Source organism: Echeneis naucrates, chromosome 14, assembly GCF_900963305.1.
Source record: "Echeneis naucrates chromosome 14, fEcheNa1.1, whole genome shotgun sequence".
NCBI lineage: Eukaryota > Metazoa > Chordata > Actinopteri > Carangiformes > Echeneidae > Echeneis > Echeneis naucrates.
In genome coordinates this window covers 1,301,984-1,325,454 of record NC_042524.1, presented here as the reverse complement: position 1 = coordinate 1,325,454, position 23,471 = coordinate 1,301,984, and the positions used below count along the sequence as shown (strand labels likewise).

Here is a 23,471-nt window from a genome sequence, read left to right as displayed (position 1 = left end):
GCAGCAGGAACCAACGAAGAAGAAGAAACAGAAGCTATTAGCGGCGCTAGTAACTAGCTTGGCAGGTTACGTCGTGGGAATTCTCCGGTAGGTCAGTTTATGTTTCATGCTTCGTTATAATTTACGCGGCAGTAGTGTGCCGTTTGCGTACCTGCAGGGATTTATCGGGGAATCGGGGGGAAAGCGTGAAGCTCGGCTCTTTTTTTCGTTTTGTTTGGTCCCGGGATGTTAGCTCGCTCGCTAGCGCGAGGGTTAGCCCTCCGTGCTAAAGCTAAGCTAGCCTGTTAGCCACTCGCTGCAGCGTCTTTAGCTGCTATTTCACGTTTTAGTTCTCTCTGCGGCCAAAAAAAAAATCCTGGGCTGCCAAATGACATTAAATCTGCTTTAAAGATCGCGGTTGAAGAGAAACGCTTGTTTGATTCGAAGCCACTTTGTTCGGTGTAAGTTGGGTTAGCTAGCTTGATAAGATATAAACAGCCAGCAGCGATTCGATGTTAGCTCATCTCGATGTCATGGCAACACATTTACTTCATAAACCAGGAAATTATCCTCCAAGTGTTTTTCATTGGCGTCCTCTTTCTGAGCATTTGGTTAGTTTTACAGAATTTTCCCCTGCGGTGATCCAGCAGCAGGCACTGCAACTTCCAGACCGACCATCAAGTTAAATCTGCAGTAACAAGGAAGTCCACCCTGTTGCCCCTCAGGGTGGTCGTTTTATTACAGAGGGGTCGCTGGCTCATGTGTTCCCTCCTCAGGTTTGTTGTGTAACGTAGATTAGGGACAACTTGATAAACGTGGTTGGTCTCTTCCCTCTCTAATCTTTAAAGGGAAACTTTAGACACGTTAAAACGAACTCAGTGACTTCAGCTTCATCAGATCGAGGTTGATGTTTGTTGCTTTAAAGAAATGGTTTGATTTTATATACAATGTGAGTAAAAGCAAACATTCCTTCTGGCATGGCTCAAAGTTTGCTCCTGTAAACGCTCATTCACTCTGTGCTGCTTGAGTCGTGTCCCATTGCTGCAGTTATGTTTTACACCTCTTCCTCTTTATGAGCACCTACACTGCTGCTCATTCATCTGACATTTTCACCAACTGCTTCTTCGTCATGCTCTCCCAGAGTTGACTCTCTTCATCACACCGCCTAGGCTTCGTCCCCATCACCAACACCGCAGGATTGTTGGAGTTTCAGCTCTCACTGACCTGCCAACATGCCAGCCGCGCTGACAGATTCCAGTCAGATAATCTGTGAAGTCTGGGCGAGCAATGTGGAAGAGGAAATGAGGAAGATCAGGCAGATTATCCAAAGCTACAACTATATTGCCATGGTGAGAAACCTTCTGAACAATTACATTTGTTTTCATCATGATTAGTGGAAAAACACAGCTGTGTTCAACTGTTAAAAAAAAAAAAGACTATGTTCTTAATCTCCGACCCTTTAGTAGCAGCTCACTACCTTCAGCACATATGTGGGAACAAGCTGATTCCTCCTTCGTTTCTGCCTCTCACCAGGACACAGAATTCCCCGGAGTCGTCGTCCGACCAATCGGCGAGTTCCGCAGCACGGTGGACTACCAGTACCAGCTGCTGAGATGCAACGTTGACCTCCTGAAGATCATCCAGCTCGGACTCACGTTCATGAATGAGGACGGTGACTATCCTCCCGGCACGACGACGTGGCAGTTCAACTTCAAATTTAACCTCACGTAAGCCAGCTGCTGATCTCCTCTAGTTAAATCTGTTTCTGTTGAATGTGCTGCTGATGGAGGTGAAGCAAACAGGTTTTTTTTTTTTTCCCCCTCACAGAGAAGATATGTACTCGCAGGATTCCATAGATCTGCTCCAGAACTCCGGGCTCCAGTTTAAAAAGCACGAAGAAGAAGGGATCGACACGCTCTACTTTGCTGAGCTGCTCATGACGTCTGGTCTGGTGCTGTGTGAAAACGTCAAGTGGCTCTCCTTCCACAGGTCAGCTGCGTGAAACAACTCTGGCTCCTACAGCGTCTTTAATTTCAGAAGTCTAACACTGGGGGGGAATTTTTGCATCACATTCCTGCAGCATCTAATAGAAAAAAACATTTCGAATATCACCACAAACAAGTATTTGCAGTACTTTGGGGGCAGTGATGTGCAGAGCTGAGGAGTCGTCTGTAGTGGGACTTGAACATATTCGCACTGATTTGAGGTGTTCATATCTGACCCGACCTCGACCCTCCTGCTTGTTTTCCAGTGGCTACGACTTCGGCTACCTGGTGAAGCTCCTGACAGACGCACGGCTCCCAGAGGAAGAACACGACTTCTTCCAGATCCTCAACCTGTTCTTCCCCGCCATCTACGACGTCAAGTACCTGATGAAGAGCTGCAAGAACCTGAAGGTAGCGCAGGGCAGTTGTGTGGTGATGTTTCGATACCCTCCTCTGTAAGAGGACGTGTTACGGCTTTGAGCTGTCTGACCGCGCTCTCTGTGCAGGGGGGGCTACAGGAAGTGGCGGACCAGCTGGAGCTGAAGAGGATCGGACGGCAGCATCAGGCTGGATCAGATTCTCTGCTCACTGGAATGGCTTTCTTCAGGATGAAAGAGGTACACCAACCCACCAATGAACTGATTCACTTCTGAAACAATAATTCAAACTAGTTTATTAGAAAAATAAATTTCACGAATGAGGTAAACCGTCTTTGTTTAGACCGAGGAAACAACTGGCAGCAGGTTTTTGACATACAAAGTGTTTTGTCCTGAACTGTTCTCAGGTTTATGAAAACAGGAAATAGATTCTGTTAACCCTCCTAATTTCCCATAGTACCTAGCTGTTCTCACACAGGCCTGTTCAGTTCACGGTTGAACTCTTCTGTTTCCCCTTGTTCAGCTCTTCTTTGAAGACAACATCGATGACGCAAAGTATTGTGGGAGATTGTACGGGCTGGGCTCGGGCTCCAGCCAACCCCAGAACGGCATCTCCAGTTCGGGCCAGGAGGAAACGAACAACAAGCACTGACTGAGCGCTCGACTCCTCCTCAAGTGGAATTCGCACTTGTTTTAAAACCCAACCAGCAGACCCCCCACCCCCTCCTCACCCTCCCTCAGCACTCGACCCCTGAACGAGACCCAAGTCAATGTTTCTTTATATTTCCCTCCTGAGTGACTGCACCACGGACTCGCAGTGGACCCTTTTTTCTTTTTTTAGCCACTTTTTCTGAGTATATGGCCAAATATTCAGGACACCTTTTGAAGGAAAACACCTGTGTTCATTTACAGCTTCAGCGTCGGACCAGCTCCTGTGTCACACTGTGATTTCAGACCAAACTTTGACAGGACCAGTCAGATCGTTCTGTTCAGACTCAGCGTCTCGTCGCCGGGGACTCCTCTTGTTGCAGGGATTTTATTTTTTTAAGTTAATGCTGGAAGGGCCTGTAAATTAAAATGTATAATTTTGATGAGAATAAAATGTTTTAGCTCTTTTTCCACTTTCAGAAACTTTTAACAGTGTATAACAGTAAATGGTTATGCATGTGTTTCAGTGGGGGGCTACTACTCTTCTGTATATTCACGCACCAAACCAAACTGTCCACCGTCAGGTTTACAGATGTTGTGGTTACTGTTGTTTTTACATTCAACATTGTTTTAAACAGTTGTATATTAAATTGTTTTGTATTTTGAATGTAAAGTTTGAATTTTTTTTTACAGCTGGACCTTCCTGACCTTTAGAAATGTCAGGAAGTCAACTTGCACTGAAACAGAATATTAATTTTTGCTCTAGAATTGAAAAGCGACACAGCTTTCACTAACATTGATTGTTTATCACCAAGTGTTCAGGTTCGATCCAAAAACAAAAAGAAAAATGACAAGAGGAAAGCAACGCTTCAACAGAAACATAAATAAGGCATCTCAGTCACCTTCCGTCAGACAGCAGCAGCACTAAGTTCAGGTGTAAACGGGCCGGATCACCAGAATCCTTCAGCCGCACAGTGGAAGTGCTTTTTGGTCTCAGATTCAGGTGAGGAGTCGCTGGGCGGCCTTCACACCTGAGGCGTATCTCCGGAGCAGGTCTTTGGCCTCCTGTTGCAGGGACTCCGAGGGGGGAGGTGAAGACTTGAAGTGCAGCAGAACCAGGCAACATTCAACGACATCTGGATGTGGATATGTCTGAGAGGAAGCACAGATGGAGCGGTTCATTAGTTCTGAGGATGGAGACGACATACGGCAGAAAACACTGTGACCCCACTGACCCCTTTCACTCGTACCTTGATTGTGTCTGGCAGGTCAGCCAGCTGTTTCTGCTGCAGAGACATCTTGTTCGACAAAGACAGCAGAGTCTCCTGGTCTTCAGGTCTGAGGGGGAGAAGAGGACACAAACATCAAAGACTGTTAGAATGGAATCCTGCTGAGTTTGACTGACAGTCATGACACCTGGACAAATGTGGAGAGGCAGACGAATCTCTTATCAATGATCAATACGAGCACTCACTGTCTCCCAGCATCAGGGGACGCTGGTCTGTCCGGAGACTCTCTGCCAGAGGACGCCTGCTGCCTGTGCTGCAGCATTAGGGTGGCCAGACTCTCCTGGATCTCCCTCACCGAGCTCTGCATGGCCTGATACGCGGCATGAGACTCGAGGAGAAGGAGCGACACGTCGAGGTCCAGTTCCAGGCAGTCGCCCCCTCCAGCAGCTGCCGGCCCGTTCTGGATCTGGCTGCTGCTGGTCGAGCTGCTCCACCAGCGCTCGTACAGCCGGTGATAAAGGACGAAGGCCTGCAGACTGTTGGCAGCCGCTTTGGCTCCTTCTTCTGTGGGATGAGGAATTTTGGGATATTTCTTGGAGCAAACAGTGACGTCACCTGAAGGAAAGGAGACAGGAAGAGAATCTCAGACGCTCATACACACAAGGACAGCCATTAATGATTATTACAGGACGTACCCTGAGGAAACAGCAACCTGCAGAACTCTGCAGACACACAAAAGTGTCCGGTGTCCCTGAACCAGGCTGCTGCCTTCCACAGCTCCTTCATCATCTGTCCATCATCTTCCAACAACCAGCTGAACACAGAGCGGGTCAGATGGAGAGATGAATAAAGCAGAACCTGCAGATGAACACAGACGGATGTGAAGACAATACAAGACTACACAACATCCATGAGGCGGTTTGAGTGCGACGTACCTGTCTGAGGGGGACGCTGGCGGTGGGGGTCGGACTCTCCGCAGACTTCAGCTCCTGCAGGAGCGATCTGGCACTGCAACGTCCTGCTGATTTGTGTGAGACGCCAAACTGCTCCTCCCACACTTCTCTCACACGGTCCAGGATGCTAAAGTGGCTCTCGCCCGGCGACGCCCACGGGTGACTGGAGACGCAGGTCTGAGGGACGACGCCCGAGTCAACCAACATGGCAGACAGAAGCTCAGCGACGCAGAGGTGCAGCCTGTGGACCTGCCGGAGAGAGGGAGCACAATTCAGTACTTCTCATTCATATTTCTTTGACTTTGAAATATTTGAAGGGTTACAATACAACACATGAAGTTAAGCAAACTGACCAACAGTGACTCCTGTGAGCTCAGGACCTCCTGGGCTTCGAGCCAGTTCTCAGCAGCAGCCAGGTCTTTAGCGCACCTCAGCCCTAACGACTGAGCCAGAGCGACCTCTCCAGATATCCTCGCCAGGCTGGCTGCCGTCCTCAGCGAGGGGATGTCGTTCTTCTTGCTGATGACTTTGGCTGCATCGAAACTGGTCCCGGCCGCCAAGTAACTGTGAGAATGAAACAAGACGAGGCAGGTTCAGTGCTCTGAAAGAGGTTTCCATTAACACTCATGGTCCTTACAGTTTAAACACAGACCTCCACGTCGTCTTGGATTATAAAACAGATTTAGGTTCTGTACTAACTAAGTCTCAACGCAGTCTCTGCCTTCAAAGTCTATGATCTTTAAAACTACCATTATGTCTTCTGACTGATTTCACCACTTTAAAATATAACAAAGGGGAAGTGTCTAATATAGGGACATAAAGACAAAAAGCAGAGAGAAGGTTCCCTGAACCTCTCCAGCTCTCACCATTTGGCAGCAGCAGAGAGATGTCCGTCCTTCTCCAGCACAGCAGCCCAGCAGATGTAGAGCTCCTTCAGGATGGGCTCGTCCTCTGGCAGCCTCGCTTTCACCAGAGCTATGGCCTCCCTGTCAGAAAAAGAAAAAGGAATTTAGAAAGAACTGTCATAAGATTTCAACATAAAACGCAGAGCCAGATGTGACAGAAGTTAATGTTCCATTAAAGAGGTGAACCTGTAGAGCTTGTGAGAGCGCAGCAGGTCGACGGCCTCGTACAGCTTGTTGATGGACAGCAGGTGAGAAGCTGCCTTCTGGTACTGCTCCTGCAGACACAGCTGCTTGACGTAGGCCTCCACCGCCCGGCTCCACGCCTGGAACCCAGCTGCAGAGTCCAGAGGAAGGTTTGTATTTCTCCAGACAACAAGCAAAGCAAGAGGAGCACCGAGCGGAGGAGATGGAGATCGCGCTTTGCTTTAGAAAGTAAATGTATAAAGTGGTCACCCATAGGAGCGATGGAGAGCAGGTGGTCGTTCAGCTCCCCCTTCTCCGTGGCGAGCTTCAGCGCCCCCTCCAGGTCCCCGCTCCACAGCCGCAGATAGACAACAGAATCGTAGTGACCCGCCTCCACGTGACCCTCCTCTGGAGAGCAACACACAAACATCAAAAAACTCCTCTGTGCTTCAGGATTAAAGAAGATGGACTGTAAATTTCAAAATAAAATGTTTAAGTAAAAATAAAAATACAAATGTTGCGTTATATGACATCGCTAAGAAGCAGACTACACACCTTCAGACTCAAACATGCGATGCAGAGCCTGTCTGTCGGAGAAGAGGCCGAGGTGGATGTGCTCCCCCTGGCCGGGGACACAGTCTGCAGGGGTGGCTGGGAATCAAACACACAACCGTAGTCAGGTGACCTTTGCCACATCTGAAGTGAGACCAGTTGGAATCAGAGTGATTACGCAGACTCACTGCTGTTGTGTCTGACAGCAGCCAGAGTGACGCAGTCCTGCAGCTGCTCCTCTTTGGGCCGGTGGTCCATGGACGTACTGACGGGCAGCATGGAGCGAGCCTTCTTCTTCCTCAGCAGGGCTGTGTCTGGAAACACTAACACAAACATATTCACACGGTGACGCACACAAACCTGCACGATTTCACAACTAAAGTAGCTCCCTCACCTGTTTTGTCTTTGCTCTTAGCAGCAGCAGAGGATTTTCGCTGCATCTCAAAAGTGGCTGAAACTAAACGACAGAATTGATTTGTGACACTCTCTTCCTCTTTCTCAGATAGAATTTTGTTTCTCGCTCTTACCTGGTGGAGGTACAGGACTGCTCGTTGAGCTGACCTCATCTTCGCCATCGTCACCTGACCGCTCCTTTACCAGCACACTCCTCTCTTCTCCCGTGACCGTCTCTCCATTCGTCTCCGACATTGCAGCCACGTCACCTGGCGTCTTCTTGTTCTTCCTCTTCTGCTTGGAATTAGCCTTCGTCTTCTCCTTCAGATCCATCAACTTTTTCCCTGAGAGGTTAACCATGTCAACGCTGTACAGAGCACCTTGTTTCAATGTCGCTGTGAAGAAAAGAGGTTTCACCTTTAGGCGGCTTTGTAAACTCCTGTTTGGAGACTCTCCATTCCTGCACAGTGAAGTCCTTCCCTCCGGTCCAGATCACATCGGGGTCTACGGGCGACCAGTCCACACACAGCAGGTAACCAATGTGGCCGCGGTAGTTAGAGACAGCTGCCTCCTGCAGCACGTCCCACACCTGAACAGAAAAAAAGAAAACCGTTTATATTCCAGACGTTCTGTAGTTTTTAGCACGTTTTTTTTTTACCCATGATGCCTCGTACTGACCTGGGCTGTACCGTCATACGAGACTGTGACCAGCCGGGCCTCGTGGTGTGGACTCCAGGCCATGCTGGTGATTTTAGCGGTGTGACCACACAGCCTGCGATACGGCTCCGTCAGCACCACGGGCGTCTCTGGAGGATCCTCTGCACAAACACAACGCTCGTGTTAAAACTTTCCCTGCCTTCTAAAAGTCAATGATCTAAAAGGTGAGTCACAACTAGAGTTGTTTCTGAAGGAAGAGGGTTCATTGGTTTGTTATCCAGCTGCAACTCAATTTCTTTGAAGTTATTTTTATTGAAGAGACTGGAAACTGAGGTAATAAATAAATTCCTACCTATGATGGAGTGGAGATCGTGCACAAAGACGACGGCGTTGCTGGAGCCCGAGGCCAGGAGGCAGTGCAGCTCGGGCGGAGCGCTGTGGTTGTGATGCCACCGCAGCGTGTTGATGATCTTGTGATGCTGCTGGATGCTGCAGAGCAGCCTCAGACTGGGAGCCTGGTACACGTCGATACACCTGCAGCAGAGAGCCAGAGCAACGCCTCGTCAGACCCAGCTAACAGAATCCAACTCTTCACAAAGGAGCTAATCCATTTCTCTGCAGCCTGGGGACTGTCAGCAGCACCACAGGCCAACCGTCTATTATGAGAAAAGGTCAGACTTGGCCGCTCACTCACCCGTCCTCGTTGCCGATGGCAACCACTTCCCCATCTGGCTTCCAGCTGAGGTCGGTGTGTGGAGACAGCTTGTGCTGTTTGAAACAGAAATCACCTTCAAACCTTTACTTCCATTTAAATTCAGCGGTGAAAACACTCCTTCAGAGCAAGGAGACGCCATATCTCCACCCACAACCCGAAGTCTGAACTTCTGCTGAGTTAGTTCTCCACTTTGAGGAGATCGTCAGGTTTTATTGTGGCTTTGGCTGGTATGTAGACAGGTAGACACACAAGTGATGACTGATTTATACTGGAACTTACCTAAACCTAAAACATTTCATTTTAACTCTTTCTTCCTTCTCTACAACCCACTTTCAAATAAAAATGTGTAAAAAGCTTTTAAAAAAATGAAACTATTTAATTTCATGGCCTTAATACTATTTGTATTAATTTAAAAATATGCAATATGTGCACATAGCATAGTTTTTACTCTCTCATGACATGTAGAAACCAATTCTCATTGTAAAAACTGTGGGGTCTACAATATTACAAACTCTTGATGTTACCCTGCAGAATTTAGTGACAATGTATGATTTGCCACACAATTGGAACACAAATAAAATTTGAGTTAAGCTAAAGGAAGAACGTTCAAACTCACTAAAGCAGCAAATGACAGCTCATCATCCTCATCACTCCCACCTTGATGTTGTTCGTGTCGTTGATCAGTTTGTTGATGTCCGACGCCTCGCCACTCAGCTTGGATGGATCGTGCTGCAAGATGATGCCTTCACCAGCGCAGCTGTAAAGACTGTAGGACGACTTTCCTCCCGCTGCACCTGACAACACAGACACACAAATTATGGACAGTGTTGGAATGAACAAGGCAAGGGACAAAAAGGATGAATTTTTATTCAAATTGGATCAAATTCTGCACAAAGCCAATTAAAGTTCCTCCTGGTAGATCACCTCAGCTGTGATCTACAGTTTGGGAAACTCATATTTACAACTTCCAAGCTGAGTGGCTGGTACGCTAATCAAGATGTCATCTGCCGACAGCTGGTGGAAATCAATTTCCCGCATCTTGATTTCCCCAAGAGCGACTGAAGTGCTGAGGGGCGAGCTGGAAGTGTTTCCTGAACTCATTCAATTACTGAGACAATTATAAGAAGGGCGAGCAGAGATGCCTTGTTTGTTTCGCTGACTCGCTGCTTTTTGACTCCCCCTCTTGTTTTTGCTGGTTCAGAGGCTTCAGAGCAAACAGCAGCAGTTGCTAAGAGTTCATTAGGAACCTACCAAATGACATCGGGGGCACTGGGGGTCCCCAAGCCAATGTGTACACTGTTTTTCTGTGATAGGAGCTCGATATCTGAGGAGGCCTGGGAGGAGACAGAGCAGAACAAACGACCAGTCAGGAATAAAGGACGTCGAAAGCTGCAGGAAAATGGACCATCAAGGACCTCGAGAGATTATGGAAAGGACCCACAAGGTTCCACGTGGGAAACAACAGTCTGGCTTCATGACTTTTACTAAAAGTTTCCAAATTTGAGGCCTGACTGAAATCTCAAAGATCATCTTCTTCGACAGTGGAGGAGTGTTCGGGGGGCTTTTCACAACTTTCATTGGCACACTATCGTGTCCTACTGTCAAAGAGTGGAAAAGCATAGTTGTGTATGATACAAGGAGTCAAAAGGGGATCCACTTCAAAAAAGTGTTTCAAAGAGGCTTTGGTTTATAAGCAATGGTTCTTGTAATCTGGCCCACAGCTATCTTGGTCTTTTCAGAAACCAGGGGAATTATTATTATTATTATTTGGAGGAGGCCGATCTGAGCTGCTCTTCATCTGTCCTGGTTGGCATACAAGTTTATTTTCTTCATGTATGTCTTTTATTGAAAAAAATAAAGAAAAAAATAATAATTTTATTGCAGAAATCCATAGACCCTTTGGAACTGAGGTAGTAATTCAGGCTTTCCTTGGACTGGAATACAATCTTCTTTTATAACTAGTTGGACCAAAGAGGTTCTTCAGGTTCTTCAGCATTAAAGTGAAAGATATGTTTATTTGATAAGCTACAGGAAGGCATTAGGTGGTATAACATAACATAAACCCAAAACTTGAGATAGTGACTCTTACTTGTTTGAGAAGACGTCGTAGATTCCAACTTTACCATCATCTGTTCCAAAGGACAAGGATCCCTCCTTCTTTGGGTGCCACGCCAGCTGAGGCGAGAGAAAACTTTTCTAATGTGTCTTTAACTGAAACACTTCTTTTGCGTTATCGCAGCATTTCTGACAGGAGTAATGGCTTGACGCGCAATATCGCTCAGCTGTTGTCATTAACCCCAGACATGACTGATGTTTCAACATTATAATGAAAAATTTTCAGTGTTTAGCCTTATCAGCAGCTCAGATGAAGAATTTATGAAAAAGCCGACTTTTTGGACACCAGAGAAATTTCAGTTTTCTTTTTCCTTGCAGAGATTTTCTCTTCCTACATTTCAGAAAACTCCCAGAGCTGAAACTAAATGAATTACAGCTACTGTTGAGTTGCCTTCATCAGTTATAGATAAACAGTTGGTCATAGATCAGAGCAGAGAGTTGTTTTTGTGATATCTTCTCTACAGACCAGGTCAATTAAAGCTAATATATTACAATGATAACCCACTGTGAGGAAAAAAAAAACCAAAAGGTAAAACATCTTACCGCTGTGACTTTGGACTTGATGCCCTGCCAGAAGGACCTGGTGTCATACGGATTCTGGGTGCTCAGTGTGTTCCAGACCCGGATCATGTTGTCACCCACGCCCAGCGCCAGGCACCCTGTGCCCACAGGGGAGAAGGTCAGGGTGTAGACAAAACCACCCAAGGTGGGCAAAGTCCAGCAGCAATCCAGAGAGTCCAGGTCCCAGCATTTAATCTGGAAAAAGCCGATTCAAGTCAGAACCATTTGGACATACAGCACTCTGATAAATCAGCTCACTAAAAGCATCGCTGTCAAAAGGACGCTTTTAGCCAGACACCTCTTGAAAACGATGAATACTTATGCATTTTGGGGCCATTAAAACAGCAGATAATGAAAGAACGGGGGGGGGGGGGGGGGGGGGTATAATAAGCCTGTGCTTTTGCAAGTTTCTGCCAAATGTTAAATAAGCGGATTGACCACTCTTGTTGCGGCATGCCAAATACGGAGTGGGATGCAGCTTCCAGATACCCTAGCTTTAGTTTTAAGATGGATTAAGCAGCTGATCACTTCTATTTTTATCAGTTTCAAAGGATAGCATGTGAAAGTTGCGACTTCTGGACAAAGAAAAGCTGGCTTATTCTCCCACTGTTGTCTTAATGCTAAGCTAACAAACTGCTGGCTGCAGCTTCATCAGTCAGTCAGTATGAAACTCAATATATTAAAATAAAACAACAAACCTAATAAAGTGAATTTTCTGAGACCAAATGCTGCTAAAAGCGCATGCTGTGACGAACCTCTCTGTCCATAGAAGTGCTGATGAGCAGCTCTTTGCTGTCCTGCAGGCGAACCGAACTCATGTTGAACACAATCCTGCTGTGGTTCTGACTGTCTGAAGACCCCAGAAGAGCCCACTTCTGCTTCCCTGACTTGGTCAAGTCCCACAGCACCAGCTCACCACTGAGGACACAGCAGGCTCAGTTTCGGCTGTTGTAATCTTTTATTCAGTAAACTCTTGTGCTCTGATTAAAACGACATGCACCTGAAGCAGCTGGATACAAGTTGCGCCGGTCGTCGATCCAGCCAGTGGACGCTGAGCCAGAGTCTCTCTTTGACCCCGGGGTCAACAGGAGAGCCTCTTTTCTTTAGATATGGCAGCTTCAGAGTCATTGCTCCTGTAAGAGGAGGAGGATAGGAAGAACCAGAACATTAGCACGTAATAAATGACTTCCATCTGTTACTAAATTAATGGAAACTTGGCTAGAATTCTCACCTTTGCCCTTCACTGTGTTCCAGATTCTCAGTGTCTGGTCTTTGCTCCCAGAGGCCAGATAGCAGTCTTTCTCCTTCTCCACAGACTCTCCATTTGTGACTATAGGATGAAAAAAGAAGTCCACCTATTAAAGTAACACAATTGGCAGAAACAAGCTGCAGAAACAACCCAAGGAAAGACAGTTACCATCGCTGTCCTCAGGTCTGATGGAGAGGCCGTCCCCCCCGAGGAATGGTGACCACGCCAGTGAATGGATCTCATCGTCGTGTCCACGGAGACGCTGAATGACTTCGCCTTTCTTACTCACATCGATCAGGACGATCATTCCGTCTTTGTACCTTCGACAGTGCAATGACAGCATTTTCACAATCACTGATATTTTTATGCTATTTGCAATAGAAGAGCTGACGTATTGAGTCAAACGTTGGAATCAGGTTTAAAGATTTTACCTTTCTCTTAGAATCATTAATCGATATGTTCTTACCCGACGGCCACAATGTTCCAGCTGTGAGGGGAGCAGGTGAGGCAGAAGATGGTCCTGGGCTCAGGAAAGAAACTGACAGTGTCTCCTGTGTGGTACCAGTGGCAGACCACGATGCCTTTCTCATCCCCTGACACCACCAAGTTTTTATCCACTGGGGACCAATGCACTGCCGAGACTGGGCTCTGTGTGGGGACACAGCAGCAGAAAGGTGGACCTCAAAATAAAAAGTTTTAACCGTTGTGTATCTTATGATAATCACAACACTCGCATAATGAGTTGGAGGGAAATGTGTTAGGATACATGTTTTAGCTTCTTGAATGGATTTCCATCACAGTTCCATTCTTGGGCTCATCTATAATCATGACCTCAGATCTATTCAGGATCTTAATGTGTCCTCAAAGATGGAGGAAAGCAAGGAATCAGTAAAATAAAGGATGCTGTAAAAACTTGTGCAAAGCGGCCTGCTGCCTGCAGGTGGCATCAGCATGGTGTGAAAATGCTCCATGTGTTTCACTGTCAGTGGGTCAGGAAGGTCAGCACTCACCTGATGAGCTGCATGCTCTTTGATAAGGGTCTTGACGTTCGAGTCCCAGAAGTAAACACTCCCATCATTGGAGGAGCTGACGCAGATGTGGCTCTGCCCTTCATGTTGACAGAAGGAGAAGCCTGACACCAGATCTTTATGGCCGACGAGCTCACCTGAAAAAGAAAATCATGAAAAGACATCCTGGCACTGAAAAGGATGGCAACAACCCCGATATCCCCGCAGGATCCCCAGTGATGACAAACATGGATGACCACCTTTACTGTGCCACTGATGATATGGAATGATTTGATATAAAGTCATCTGCAGCGTTTAAATTAGTTAAAACTACTGGACCAGTTTTCCACTACCCAGTGGAAAAGGATGGATTAAAATAGAGCATTTTTTGACTTATAACTAAGAATTAATAGTCTGATGGTTTGAGATCTAATCACGCAGTATCGATGATGAATCTTTTCTTTAAAATGCAGCTGCTCTGAAAAGAATTTAAATCCAGAATACATTTGGTTTGAATCTGGTCACCAAATGAGTCTCCATCCACATGCTGAGTCTGTTTTCTGTCAGCGCGGCTCCATCTGATTTTAACCGACTTTTCACGGCTTGTGTCCGTCTGTGGCTGAAAGGGCAGCACTCACCGGCGACCCGGCCGGAGGAAACCGACACCTGGATCAGACAGACTACGGGCACTCACCGACGACCCGGCCGGAGGAAACCGACACCCGGATCAGACAGACTACGGGCACTCACCGACGACCCGGCCGGAGGAAGCCGACACCTGGATCAGATAGACGACGCATTTGGCTCCGGCGCCGAGCAAACCGTCCCTGCTGACGTCACTGCAGCGCGAGGCGTACCAGTTGGGAGAGGCGGGAAGCGACCTTTCGTGCATGACGTCAAGGACGCTTTAACAAACGTTAAAGTGTTATTCTGAGTTAAAGTCTGAATAAAAAAAGGACAAAGTGAAACTGACATTAACTCCACACGTTACCTGCCGTAGCTACAACATGAGCTGCCGTACGGCCGGACGCTGCTGTCGTAAAATCTTCGCCGGTGGCGACTACGAAGGCCGAGTTGGGTGAAACCGTGCGGAGTTCGCTTTCTTAAACGGAAAGAACAACGCGCGTTAAACACAATTAAAACACGTATTACTTCTTTAAAAATACCAAAACACGTTTAAATTATCTTAAATTATCATTAACTTCCATGATTAACTTCGCATTAACAAAGAAAAAACTGCAGTCAACGCTGTAAACATTGCTAACGTAAACCGAACACGACCGAGTCGTAAAAATACAAGATGGCGACGTCAATGACAGGACGTGGTGAGAGGAATACTGCCTTCTTAAACGCCAATTTGTCTCTATTTGGCTTTAATTAGGTCTCACCGACGATATTTTAATGGATTTATGTTTGTTTTCAGGTGTCGCGTTTATTAGGAATATATCTGGGCTGTTGCATTCAAGGTAAGATCTCAGCAGAGCATCGTAGCTGTAGCTACCTTACCTCTGTGACTACAGAAGGACAAACTCACCTAAATTAGCTGGTTACATAAAGGTTATGATGCATTTAGGTTAGTTTTGAATTCTGAAATAATTGCAAAAGGCATGTCACTGAAACACAATCAGATTGCTTCAGCCGCCCTCTCCCTCTCTTCTACATCTGTCCAGACTGCAGGTTCTGGGTGGAAGTCCTCAGCAGCTCTCATGTCTCCACACCAGCACCCCACTGGGGTCAAAAATGTGGGAGAGGAGGAACTTAAAGGTGTATCCTCCTCAGCTGCCAGACGAGCCACAAAGGCCCGCAGTAAGTCTCTCTGCTTATCAATTAGAGGAGAAGATGGATCCACTTACCTAATATAAAGATGTTGTTTGATAATTGTGTTCATATTTGTTCCACATAAGCAGAAGAGTTGTCTTTCATGCCACAAAAATCGAAATGCTCTTATTTCTTTCCACAGGAGATCCACCACTGTCGGAGACAGATTAAGTACAGCAAAGACAAGATGTGGTACCTGGCTAAGTTGGTAAGAAACAGAGTTGGACTCGTTCCTATCAGATCCCGAAGCAGCTCCACCAAGAAGAGAGAACATGATGAGGGCCCCGACCTTCTTTAGGTTTTAAAACATCAGGAGTGACCTTAGATTACGATTTAGAAACCTGAAGGAAAAGAGCAGCGATGATGAAACTAGCAAGAATTCAGCAAATGAAGGAACATTGTGATCACTGTGTGTGTGTGTGTGTGTGTGTGTGTGTGTGTGTGTGAGATCACAACTATGCTCGGTATTCTTTTTTTATGTGGATCTTGATTTGACTAAAGATATTTCCATACAAACTTGCTGCCTCTGTAGAGACCTTTGAGGCTTTGTTGCATCAGTCTGTCGTATGCTGTGTGTGTTCTGTGCATCAAGCCTTTGGGGTCTTAGTTTGATTAAAGTGTGGTGTGGCAGATAAAACACAACGTCCGCAGGCATTCCAACTCCGCCGTCGTCCTCAGCAGGCCTGATTTATTGTTTCATCTCTCTGTTTGTTCTCCATGGCAGATTCGGGGCATGAGCATCGATGAGGCCGTTGCACAGCTGGAGTTCAGTGACAAGAAAGGGGCAAAGATCATGAAAGAGGTTTAGAGCTCTGAGTTGTCATTATTATTTACACATTTGGTGTTACACCATTCACCCTGTTAATACTCTTAAAGTGTACAGATGAATGCCACAGCTCTTTGTTGGTCTGTTTCAGGTCCTGCTTGAAGCTCAGGAGATGGCAGTCAAGAATCACAATGTAGAGTACAAGTCCAACCTTTATGTAGGTGAGTGTCTGTAACACAAAGGAGTTTTATTGTGTCAACAGCTGCACAATCAGACACAGCCCAGCCTCCTGCAGATGAAGGGCCCCGTATTAAATTTCTAAACACAAGTATACCGTTTTTTGTTGTTTTTTTTGTGGTGCATCTAAAAAAATGAATAAATTGGAAATGTTTTGCTGGCTATAATCAGCGGCTTTGTTTTTTGTGGAGTTGGAGACCTCCGTGGATGAGCTGATGACAACACTCATGATCACACACTTTTTCAATGTGTCGCCCAAAATAGTCTGTGGTTGTTTCTACTTGAATACTATTTACCTAAATGAAGTCATGGGGTAAAATATTATGGAAAAGGTTTGAGAACACATTGGTGAAATGTGTAGGACCCCTGTACAGACTTGAATTTTGTTCAGATTTACAAATGAGGAATTTTTGCTTCTCAAAACTACTCAATGATCTCTCATTAGTCATCAGTTGTCAGCCGCTGTGCCTGAAGAATAGTTTTTCAAAGCAGTAGATTTCTTTTGAGTCCAGATTTTGTGCAGAGTGAATCATTTATGTGCACTTACAGCCATAATTACAGATAAGCCTGTAGCCATTTCCATTTTTATTTTGACTTGTCTTCATTCAAAGGCACCTTTGTGAAGTAAATGAGTTGTTCTGCCCCTTATCACACTTTCTCTTTATCTCATCCACTCCTTTTCCTGACACCCCTCCCCTCCCTCTCCATCTCCGTCCTGCAGCCGAGTCGTACTCTGGCAAAGGGAAGTATCTGAAGCGGATCCGTTACCACGGCCGGGGGATGTTTGGCATCATGGACAAAGTCTACTGCCACTACTTTGTGAAGCTGGTGGAAGGCCCGCCGCCCAAACCGGAGCAGAAAGCGACGGGCTTCGACAAGGCCAAAGAGTACGTCCAGAAACTGAAGAACCGAACCATCATCCACAGTCTGTAGATCAGTAGACTGGGCGCTGCTTCACCCGAACTTTTTACTGTATGTCTCTGTGTGTATATGTCATTGGACATTTGTAAATAAAAAAAATAATATTGAATACATCATCCGAAGTTATGCTTTTTTTCTCTTTATCTTTTTGAAGTTATCAATCTGCCAATGATTATTGAAGTTACTCTCACAGAGACATTTGATCATACACTTAGATCTGCCTATCTTCTGATGTACCGATCTCCATATCTACCTTTTAGCAGAGAACCAGTGTACAGCCTGAATTTCAACAAAACACCAAACAAGTGCAGGTGAAGCATAAAAAAACCCACCCATCTACATCTGAGAGCATTTTTTTATATAACACGCACACAAAAAGAGAGTCTCTGGTGTGTATATGTGGATGTGGATGACAGCAGTCACTACAACTCCTCCCTAGAGTCCGGGCCTGTCTACCTCACTGAGCCTCATCCCTTCACTTCGACTGCTGCTCTGCCTGCAAACGTTCTCTGAGCTTCAAGCTGAAGACGAAGAGGACATTTCAAATTTAATCGTCCTATTTGCCGGCAGTCGTCCTGTCTGTGCGTAAGGAAACACATCATTTACCTCGACATTCAATTTGTTGCTTTTTATCAGCTTATTATTTTGTTGCTTCCTTGCTTTTGTATTTAAAAAATACAGATTTTAATTGTCATTGCTTACAGTGGTGTCTTAATCTATTTACTATTTGCATCACACCTTCTGATCATTTTTACGTGTTATTCTTCCACACAGAATTTAGAAGAAAACAAATACAACCACCTGAGAGCAAAGAACAGGTGAATTTGTATTTTCTAAAGGTCAAAGTGTGTCTGTGTTATTAGGACCCAGAGCTTCAGTCTCTTGTGTTTCTAAATGGCCTTTAGCTTCCTCTTCCTGATGTGAGTGATCCAGCTCGGGTATCTGCCCGCCCCCCCATCCCCTCACCCTCCCACCCCCAAAGCCCTTGTCAGCTCTGAGCAGCTTTGAGTGTATTTTCAAATAAAATGCCACACGCTGGCCCCAATTTCAGCAGACAAGCGCCCTCAATCTCAGTTTGGAGTCCAGCTCGGTCCCATAACACAAAGCAGCACCAACTTTTATAAAAAGCAAAAGGCTGCATCTTCATCCTTTCATCATCATCATCTTCTTCTTCACCGGCCAACTTCAACATTTTCCTGCTTCTTTCCCTCACGCCAAACAAATAATTATAATAATAATAATAATATAATTATACTATTTGCAGTCTGCAGGTCCTGGTGGTCTTTTTTATGGCCATCAGCACTTTCAAAAACACATGAAACTGAAGACATGGGACCTTTTAGGGATCAACCAAATGTTCACCTACTTTTGGTAGAAACAGATTCAGTATTGCATGAAAGACGCTCCCTGAAGGATTCACTTCTCTGGGCCAGATCCATCCTCAGAAAATAGGTCATGGCCTCACAGAGCTAGAAAAGTTTAGACTTTTGAAGATGAGTGATGGTGAACTCACTTGTCTTGCCACTAATCGGCCAAATGATGCCGTCAAGAGCACCGAGGAACAAAAAACAGGCAGACCCAGCACTGATTTTGGTTTTCCCTGTCTCCAACTGTAATTACAAAAAGATGCGTGTGATGCCACCACCAATTAGTAGGAATGACTGCCTCTGGACACACACCGAGATTGGAGTGAAGAATGTTTGACAAAGCTTTGGCCAATAAACTTAAGAGGTTTTGGATCCATCTGGCTTTCTATCAGATAAGTTTCTGAGTCATGATGGCGGAGGGGCAATACCACTGATTAATGGGTGTTAAGAGGCTTTTTGTGTGTGGAAGCAAGCAGCCTGCAGCCAAAGTGTATGTATTATATTTTAAATATTTTAAATATGAGAATATGAGAATAGTTTATATTCATATTCATTGGTTCTACAGAGCTTAACGAACTTCAAAGCAGCTCTTATTTAAAGGCCACTTACTTTTTCCTGGACTTTCAAACACACATCACATATTAACTCCACAGGGACGCCGTGGTGGTGTTCAGAGGTTACATGATGTGAATTATGTATTGTCTCTCTCCAAGCATGAGGTCATCCGCCAACAAGGCAAGAAAAATCCTGCTACCAGTTCTGGGAATCAACTACTACCAGGATTCAAATACTCAATTTTATTATTCATGACGGGTGAAGCTGTGCGTCGAAAACATTCTGTAGACAGCGTGTGACCCCGGGCCGCCGCACACTTACGCATACACAAACAATGGGGTGTCATGATGCTTCCTTTCATTTGTTTTTAATGTTGCTTGTTGGCCAGAGTAGGCTGGGGTTAAGAAACAAATAGAAATCAGAGGGCATTTGTATGAGTGCCTTGGGGGGTTGTTTATTTCCCTTTAACTTTCCCATTTTATGCCCCCTCAACCCCCACGCGCACCCCGTCCCTCCTGTCTCTCTGTGGCGTTCAGTGAACGACAGCTACGAAATGGTGTTAGCTCCCCAATGAGAACTTCGGCAAAAACACCACAAAGCTGGCTGGCTGCCGGCCGGCACCGGATGCTTTGCCCTTGAGAAAGAAATCCAGACACGAAACACTTTGTTAGCTCTCTGGACAGCTTCCAATAAAGCTACATTCGCCTCCTTTAAAAAAACAAAACAAAACAAAACCTTTATCTCTCCAAAAGGGACACATCTGTTTGTGTAAAAGAAAGGCTAAGAAGGAAGGAGGGAAGAAGCAGGAATGAAAGGGCTATATGGAAGTCTCTTCTTTATGCAGTTCAATACTTTAGCGCTTCTTCTGAGGATGAAAAAAAAACTGAGATTATCCTCCAAATCTTTTGATCCCATCAAACTTTTGAATTTTAGAAATGCCCGACAGGCTTGAAAGGTACGTGTCAAATGTTCATAGTTTCCTTCTTGAGGTTGGTCACCTTGAATTCATGTCAGTCCAAACTGATTTCAGCTTCTTTTTTTTTCATTGCAGAAAATCAGAAACTTCTGCTGAGCTGTGGTTAGACTTTCTTAGCAAAAAGCTGCAAATGCTGATGATAGCTGTGCAGCTTCTTTTTGTTCTCACAGAAGAGCGATAAATGTTCAATGAATTGTTCCAACGACTGCAGAATGTGAAGAAGAAGCCTAAAAAAAAACCAAACATTCTTGGATGGTGTTTGCACTTCCCTTCCCATAATTCCAGTTTGTGAAGGTTTTCCCTGATCAGATGGGGAATCCAGGCTCTTCCGTATGTTCCTGATACCTCCACAGGCGACCCTGAACCACTTTCAGCTGGAGCAGCTGCTCTACTCTGCATTTGCATTTGCAAGCTCCTCAAACTGCATTCCGCCGATACAGCCCCACACACATCATCCTTTTGGCTCCATTTACTTCTTCATTAAATCCAGCCACATACATTTCCAACAATACAACTGGGCCGATGTTAGTGTGCACGTTGTGGATTAATCAAGCTGAGCAGATAAAGATCAGCAGATCTGCATTCAGATCCTCCAGCCTCCCTGCTCTGCTTTATGTTAAAGCGTGAGCGCCGTTGAGTTAATATTGGTGGTGATTTAGTGCTATGACTGGGCTGAGAGCAGGCTGAATTATTTTACACTGAAACACAATATTTCCTTTTGCCTTAAGCGCTCAGGATTGAATCGCTTACAGTGCTCAGATTTAAATGTGTTTGTGTTACCGCTCATTGTTCCTCTCCTCTTCCTCCCTGTCCTCATCCTGCAGGTGGTGAATCATCGCTACCCCGCCTGCTGCTCCCATATTTCTATGATCCTAATACAGCATCATATGTTCCTGCACCTGTAAAGTATACCCCCCCCCCCCCCCCCCCCCCCGCTCTCATGCTCTCCCTACTCTACCCAACTTTTCAACCCAAAGGCTGATGAACAACTAGAGAGATCGTGTTTGATCAGATAGACAGATGTATCCCTCTGATGTGCCAAATGAGCAGATATATGGTTAATCTGTCTGTCAGCAGCATTCTGTGGAACATCGATCTGATCCTCTCTGATTGGATGTTCCAGCTGGTCGAGTCAACCAGCTGCTTCTTCGGCATCGATGAGGATGACGTTCTGGAGAACATGAAGGAGATCCTCCTAACCCAAAGCTTGTGATAACACAGAGGACGTCAGGTGTGACGGTCTGGATTGGCTGATCCTGTTAGTGACCAAAGAGGTGACGGCCAAGATCGCCGACATTATGAACTCCATCGATCTGTACCAGCGGTGTCCAGCTGACGACTGGGAAAGCCTCAGTGCCTTCACTGTGGACTCCATGTTCGACCTGCTCCCCAGAACAGTGAGATGCCCGCTGCAGGCCGAAACCCTCCAATGGGTGAGTTCATTCATTCTGAGACTGTTCTGGCTCCAAACAAGGAGCACATTGAAGAAACAGGCGCTTCGTTGGAACAAACCCAGAGAGAGGCAAAGTCACAAACAAGACGACAACAGTCAACCCCCGTGTGTCCACTCTGCTCAGGAGACTCACGGACTTTGACTCACATATATTTGTCAAAACACCAGTTTGTCTCAATCTTCTAATTCTGTCTACCTCTCACGCAGGAAATAAATCAGATTCGATTATTGCTGTTCCATCATTTCCACCTTATCCGTAATGTCCATGTGGGGTTTCATGAGCCACCACAGAAAAACTGTCCTCCTGCCTCCTCAGTGCACTTGGTGTCACTGTTGCATCACATCAGAATCCTCCTTCCACTCCGAGCTGCATGTTGGAGGCTTCAGCCGCAGCAGCCCAAAGCCCAGGACTCGTGTATCAGAGTGTTGAGGAACGCTTCCCCCTAAATGTGTCTGCAGACTTCTCCAACGGATCACATCCCACATGAAACCAGAAGCCCAGAGTCACAGAAAACCAATCTGACACAATCCTGCTGGGTATGTGCACTGCATGTCTTTCATTTCATCAAGATGAATTTTAATATTTCAATTCGTCACACATGCTGCAGCGGGGGACGATGTGCAGCAGCCTGAGGACTAAAAAAAGTGCTATTAAAGACTGTTACAGTAAAAATTTACTTTGTGTAATTCTGCTTCCTGTGCGTGTGCGTTTCAAGATTCCATTACAGCTCGACAATAGTTAATCAAACAGCTCAGGCCATGAATGACAAACGCAGCATTCAGAACTTCCCGGTGATCTCACTCAAATTCATGTGAGAAGCTCAGTCAGATTCTGCAGTGTCAAATTTGGAAACATGAGACAACATGAGAGACAACGGTATCCAGCAGGCTTCCTCTCAGAGCTGGACTTTGGAAACTTTAGAAAGTGCTGGCTACATTCCCGTCTCTCTACTTTTTGTGCTAAAACCTTATTTTTATTGCAATATTACATTTTTATTTCACATTTAGTCAATTTTCATTTTCATCAGCTGTTATAATGAGTGAATGTATAAAAAGAACTCTGGCTGGATGATCAACAAAGATCCAAATTAATATCAAACCAAATATTGGAAAGGTATCTGGACTTTGTTCTGTGAAGCGATAACTGAGGATACTTTTGGTCCATTTTCTGTTTGTGAATGGCAGCTGAAGGAAACCTCGGGGAAACGGTCGTGCCCTCTCTGCGTGTTAGCATCGCAGCAACTGAACTCACAGCTTGCTGTCTTCTTGTTTGCTCTTTGTCATTATGCAAAAGAGTTAACAACAACAAAACCTTAGAAACACATTTTCGGACACAGCATCGTTACACTGCACAGACTCAGAGGAATGAAGCCGCAGTCATGTCCAATGCATGAACATTAAAAGAAACAGAATGGGAGGAAGTTCACTGCATCACACAGGATCGGCTGCTCATCTGCTGAATATGTCGCAGTTTTATAAGATTATATTTTTAGACTGAGTTTAATATCAGCCGCAGACACTTGCCAGGGATCATTGGCAGAGAGACAGAGAACTAAGAGGAATCCAAAGCGTGGTTTGATCACTGGACATTTACTTCAGAGTCACTGATCGACGACCCACGTGCAAATTTCAACTGTTAGTACTGTCAACGTTTGTAAAATCTGCCAAGAAGTCAGTGAAGACGCCTTTCAGCTGGACCCTGATCACAAACAGCTCTTTAAACGTGAGGCACGCCGCCCTCTCTGCCATCTCCACTTCCTGTTTTCGTTGCACCTTCTCTGTCACTTGAATTAAGGACCAAAGTCAGAGGAGCCCTGAGTTTGTTTCTCATCATCGCCGCGAGGAAAGTCACCTGATGCCCGGCGCCACA

The 23,471-nt window shown here is 45.7% G+C and overlaps 3 protein-coding genes across 4 annotated transcripts; 2 read left to right on the top strand and 1 right to left on the bottom strand.

The window, feature by feature from the left end:
- Positions 1 to 3: 3 nt before the first annotated feature.
- cnot8 (CCR4-NOT transcription complex, subunit 8) lies at positions 4 to 3,678 on the top strand. The gene is made up of 7 exons (XM_029519124.1): positions 4 to 87; positions 1,121 to 1,328; positions 1,513 to 1,706; positions 1,807 to 1,968; positions 2,231 to 2,375; positions 2,471 to 2,581; positions 2,865 to 3,678. The coding sequence occupies exons 2-7, from the start codon at positions 1,212 to 1,214 to the stop codon at positions 2,991 to 2,993; spliced, it is 858 nt and encodes a 285-aa protein (XP_029374984.1). The 5' UTR covers positions 4 to 87; positions 1,121 to 1,211; the 3' UTR covers positions 2,994 to 3,678.
- On the bottom strand, positions 2,615 to 14,499 carry gemin5 (gem (nuclear organelle) associated protein 5). Of its 2 annotated transcripts, XM_029519122.1 has the most exons (29): positions 14,259 to 14,499; positions 13,512 to 13,666; positions 12,968 to 13,149; positions 12,670 to 12,821; positions 12,484 to 12,582; positions 12,253 to 12,385; positions 12,008 to 12,170; positions 11,235 to 11,447; positions 10,666 to 10,751; positions 9,828 to 9,910; positions 9,234 to 9,370; positions 8,556 to 8,629; positions 8,214 to 8,395; positions 7,883 to 8,022; positions 7,622 to 7,793; positions 7,339 to 7,548; positions 7,206 to 7,268; positions 7,000 to 7,134; positions 6,815 to 6,910; positions 6,530 to 6,667; positions 6,263 to 6,410; positions 6,038 to 6,157; positions 5,525 to 5,735; positions 5,154 to 5,420; positions 4,914 to 5,076; positions 4,464 to 4,833; positions 4,240 to 4,327; positions 3,892 to 4,141; positions 2,615 to 3,406 (listed from the first exon to the last, which is right to left on the bottom strand). In XM_029519122.1, exons 1-28 carry the CDS (start codon positions 14,398 to 14,400, stop codon positions 3,989 to 3,991), a joined length of 4,275 nt encoding a protein of 1,424 aa, XP_029374982.1. In that variant the 5' UTR covers positions 14,401 to 14,499; the 3' UTR covers positions 2,615 to 3,406; positions 3,892 to 3,988. The 2 variants fall into 2 exon arrangements, with proteins under 2 accessions (XP_029374982.1, XP_029374983.1); XM_029519123.1 differs by lacking the exon at positions 7,206 to 7,268.
- A 293-nt stretch (positions 14,500 to 14,792) lies between these two features.
- mrpl22 (mitochondrial ribosomal protein L22) lies at positions 14,793 to 17,353 on the top strand. Its single transcript, XM_029519665.1, has 7 exons — positions 14,793 to 14,833; positions 14,932 to 14,974; positions 15,179 to 15,314; positions 15,469 to 15,534; positions 16,051 to 16,128; positions 16,244 to 16,313; positions 17,051 to 17,353. Exons 1-7 carry the CDS (start codon positions 14,809 to 14,811, stop codon positions 17,260 to 17,262), a joined length of 630 nt encoding a protein of 209 aa, XP_029375525.1. The 5' UTR covers positions 14,793 to 14,808; the 3' UTR covers positions 17,263 to 17,353.
- Positions 17,354 to 23,471: the final 6,118 nt, after the last annotated feature.

Coding starts and splice junctions, on each gene's coding strand:
- mrpl22 (XM_029519665.1), top strand. CDS start 14,809: ATGGCGACGTCAATGACAGGACGTG. Junction 14,834..14,931: donor GACGTCAATGACAGGACGTG/GTGAGAGGAATA, acceptor GTTTGTTTTCAG/GTGTCGCGTTTATTAGGAAT. Junction 15,535..16,050: donor TGTGGTACCTGGCTAAGTTG/GTAAGAAACAGA, acceptor TCTCCATGGCAG/ATTCGGGGCATGAGCATCGA.
- gemin5 (XM_029519122.1), bottom strand. CDS start 14,400: ATGCACGAAAGGTCGCTTCCCGCCTCTCCCAACTGGTACGCCTCGCGC. Junction 12,583..12,669: donor CAGACCTGAGGACAGCGATG/GTAACTGTCTTT, acceptor TTCATCCTATAG/TCACAAATGGAGAGTCTGTG. Junction 8,023..8,213: donor CGATCTCCACTCCATCATAG/GTAGGAATTTAT, acceptor GTGTTTGTGCAG/AGGATCCTCCAGAGACGCCC.
- cnot8 (XM_029519124.1), top strand. CDS start 1,212: ATGCCAGCCGCGCTGACAGATTCCAGTCAGATAATCTGTGAAGTCTGG. Junction 1,707..1,806: donor AACTTCAAATTTAACCTCAC/GTAAGCCAGCTG, acceptor TCCCCCTCACAG/AGAAGATATGTACTCGCAGG. Junction 2,376..2,470: donor AGAGCTGCAAGAACCTGAAG/GTAGCGCAGGGC, acceptor CTCTCTGTGCAG/GGGGGGCTACAGGAAGTGGC.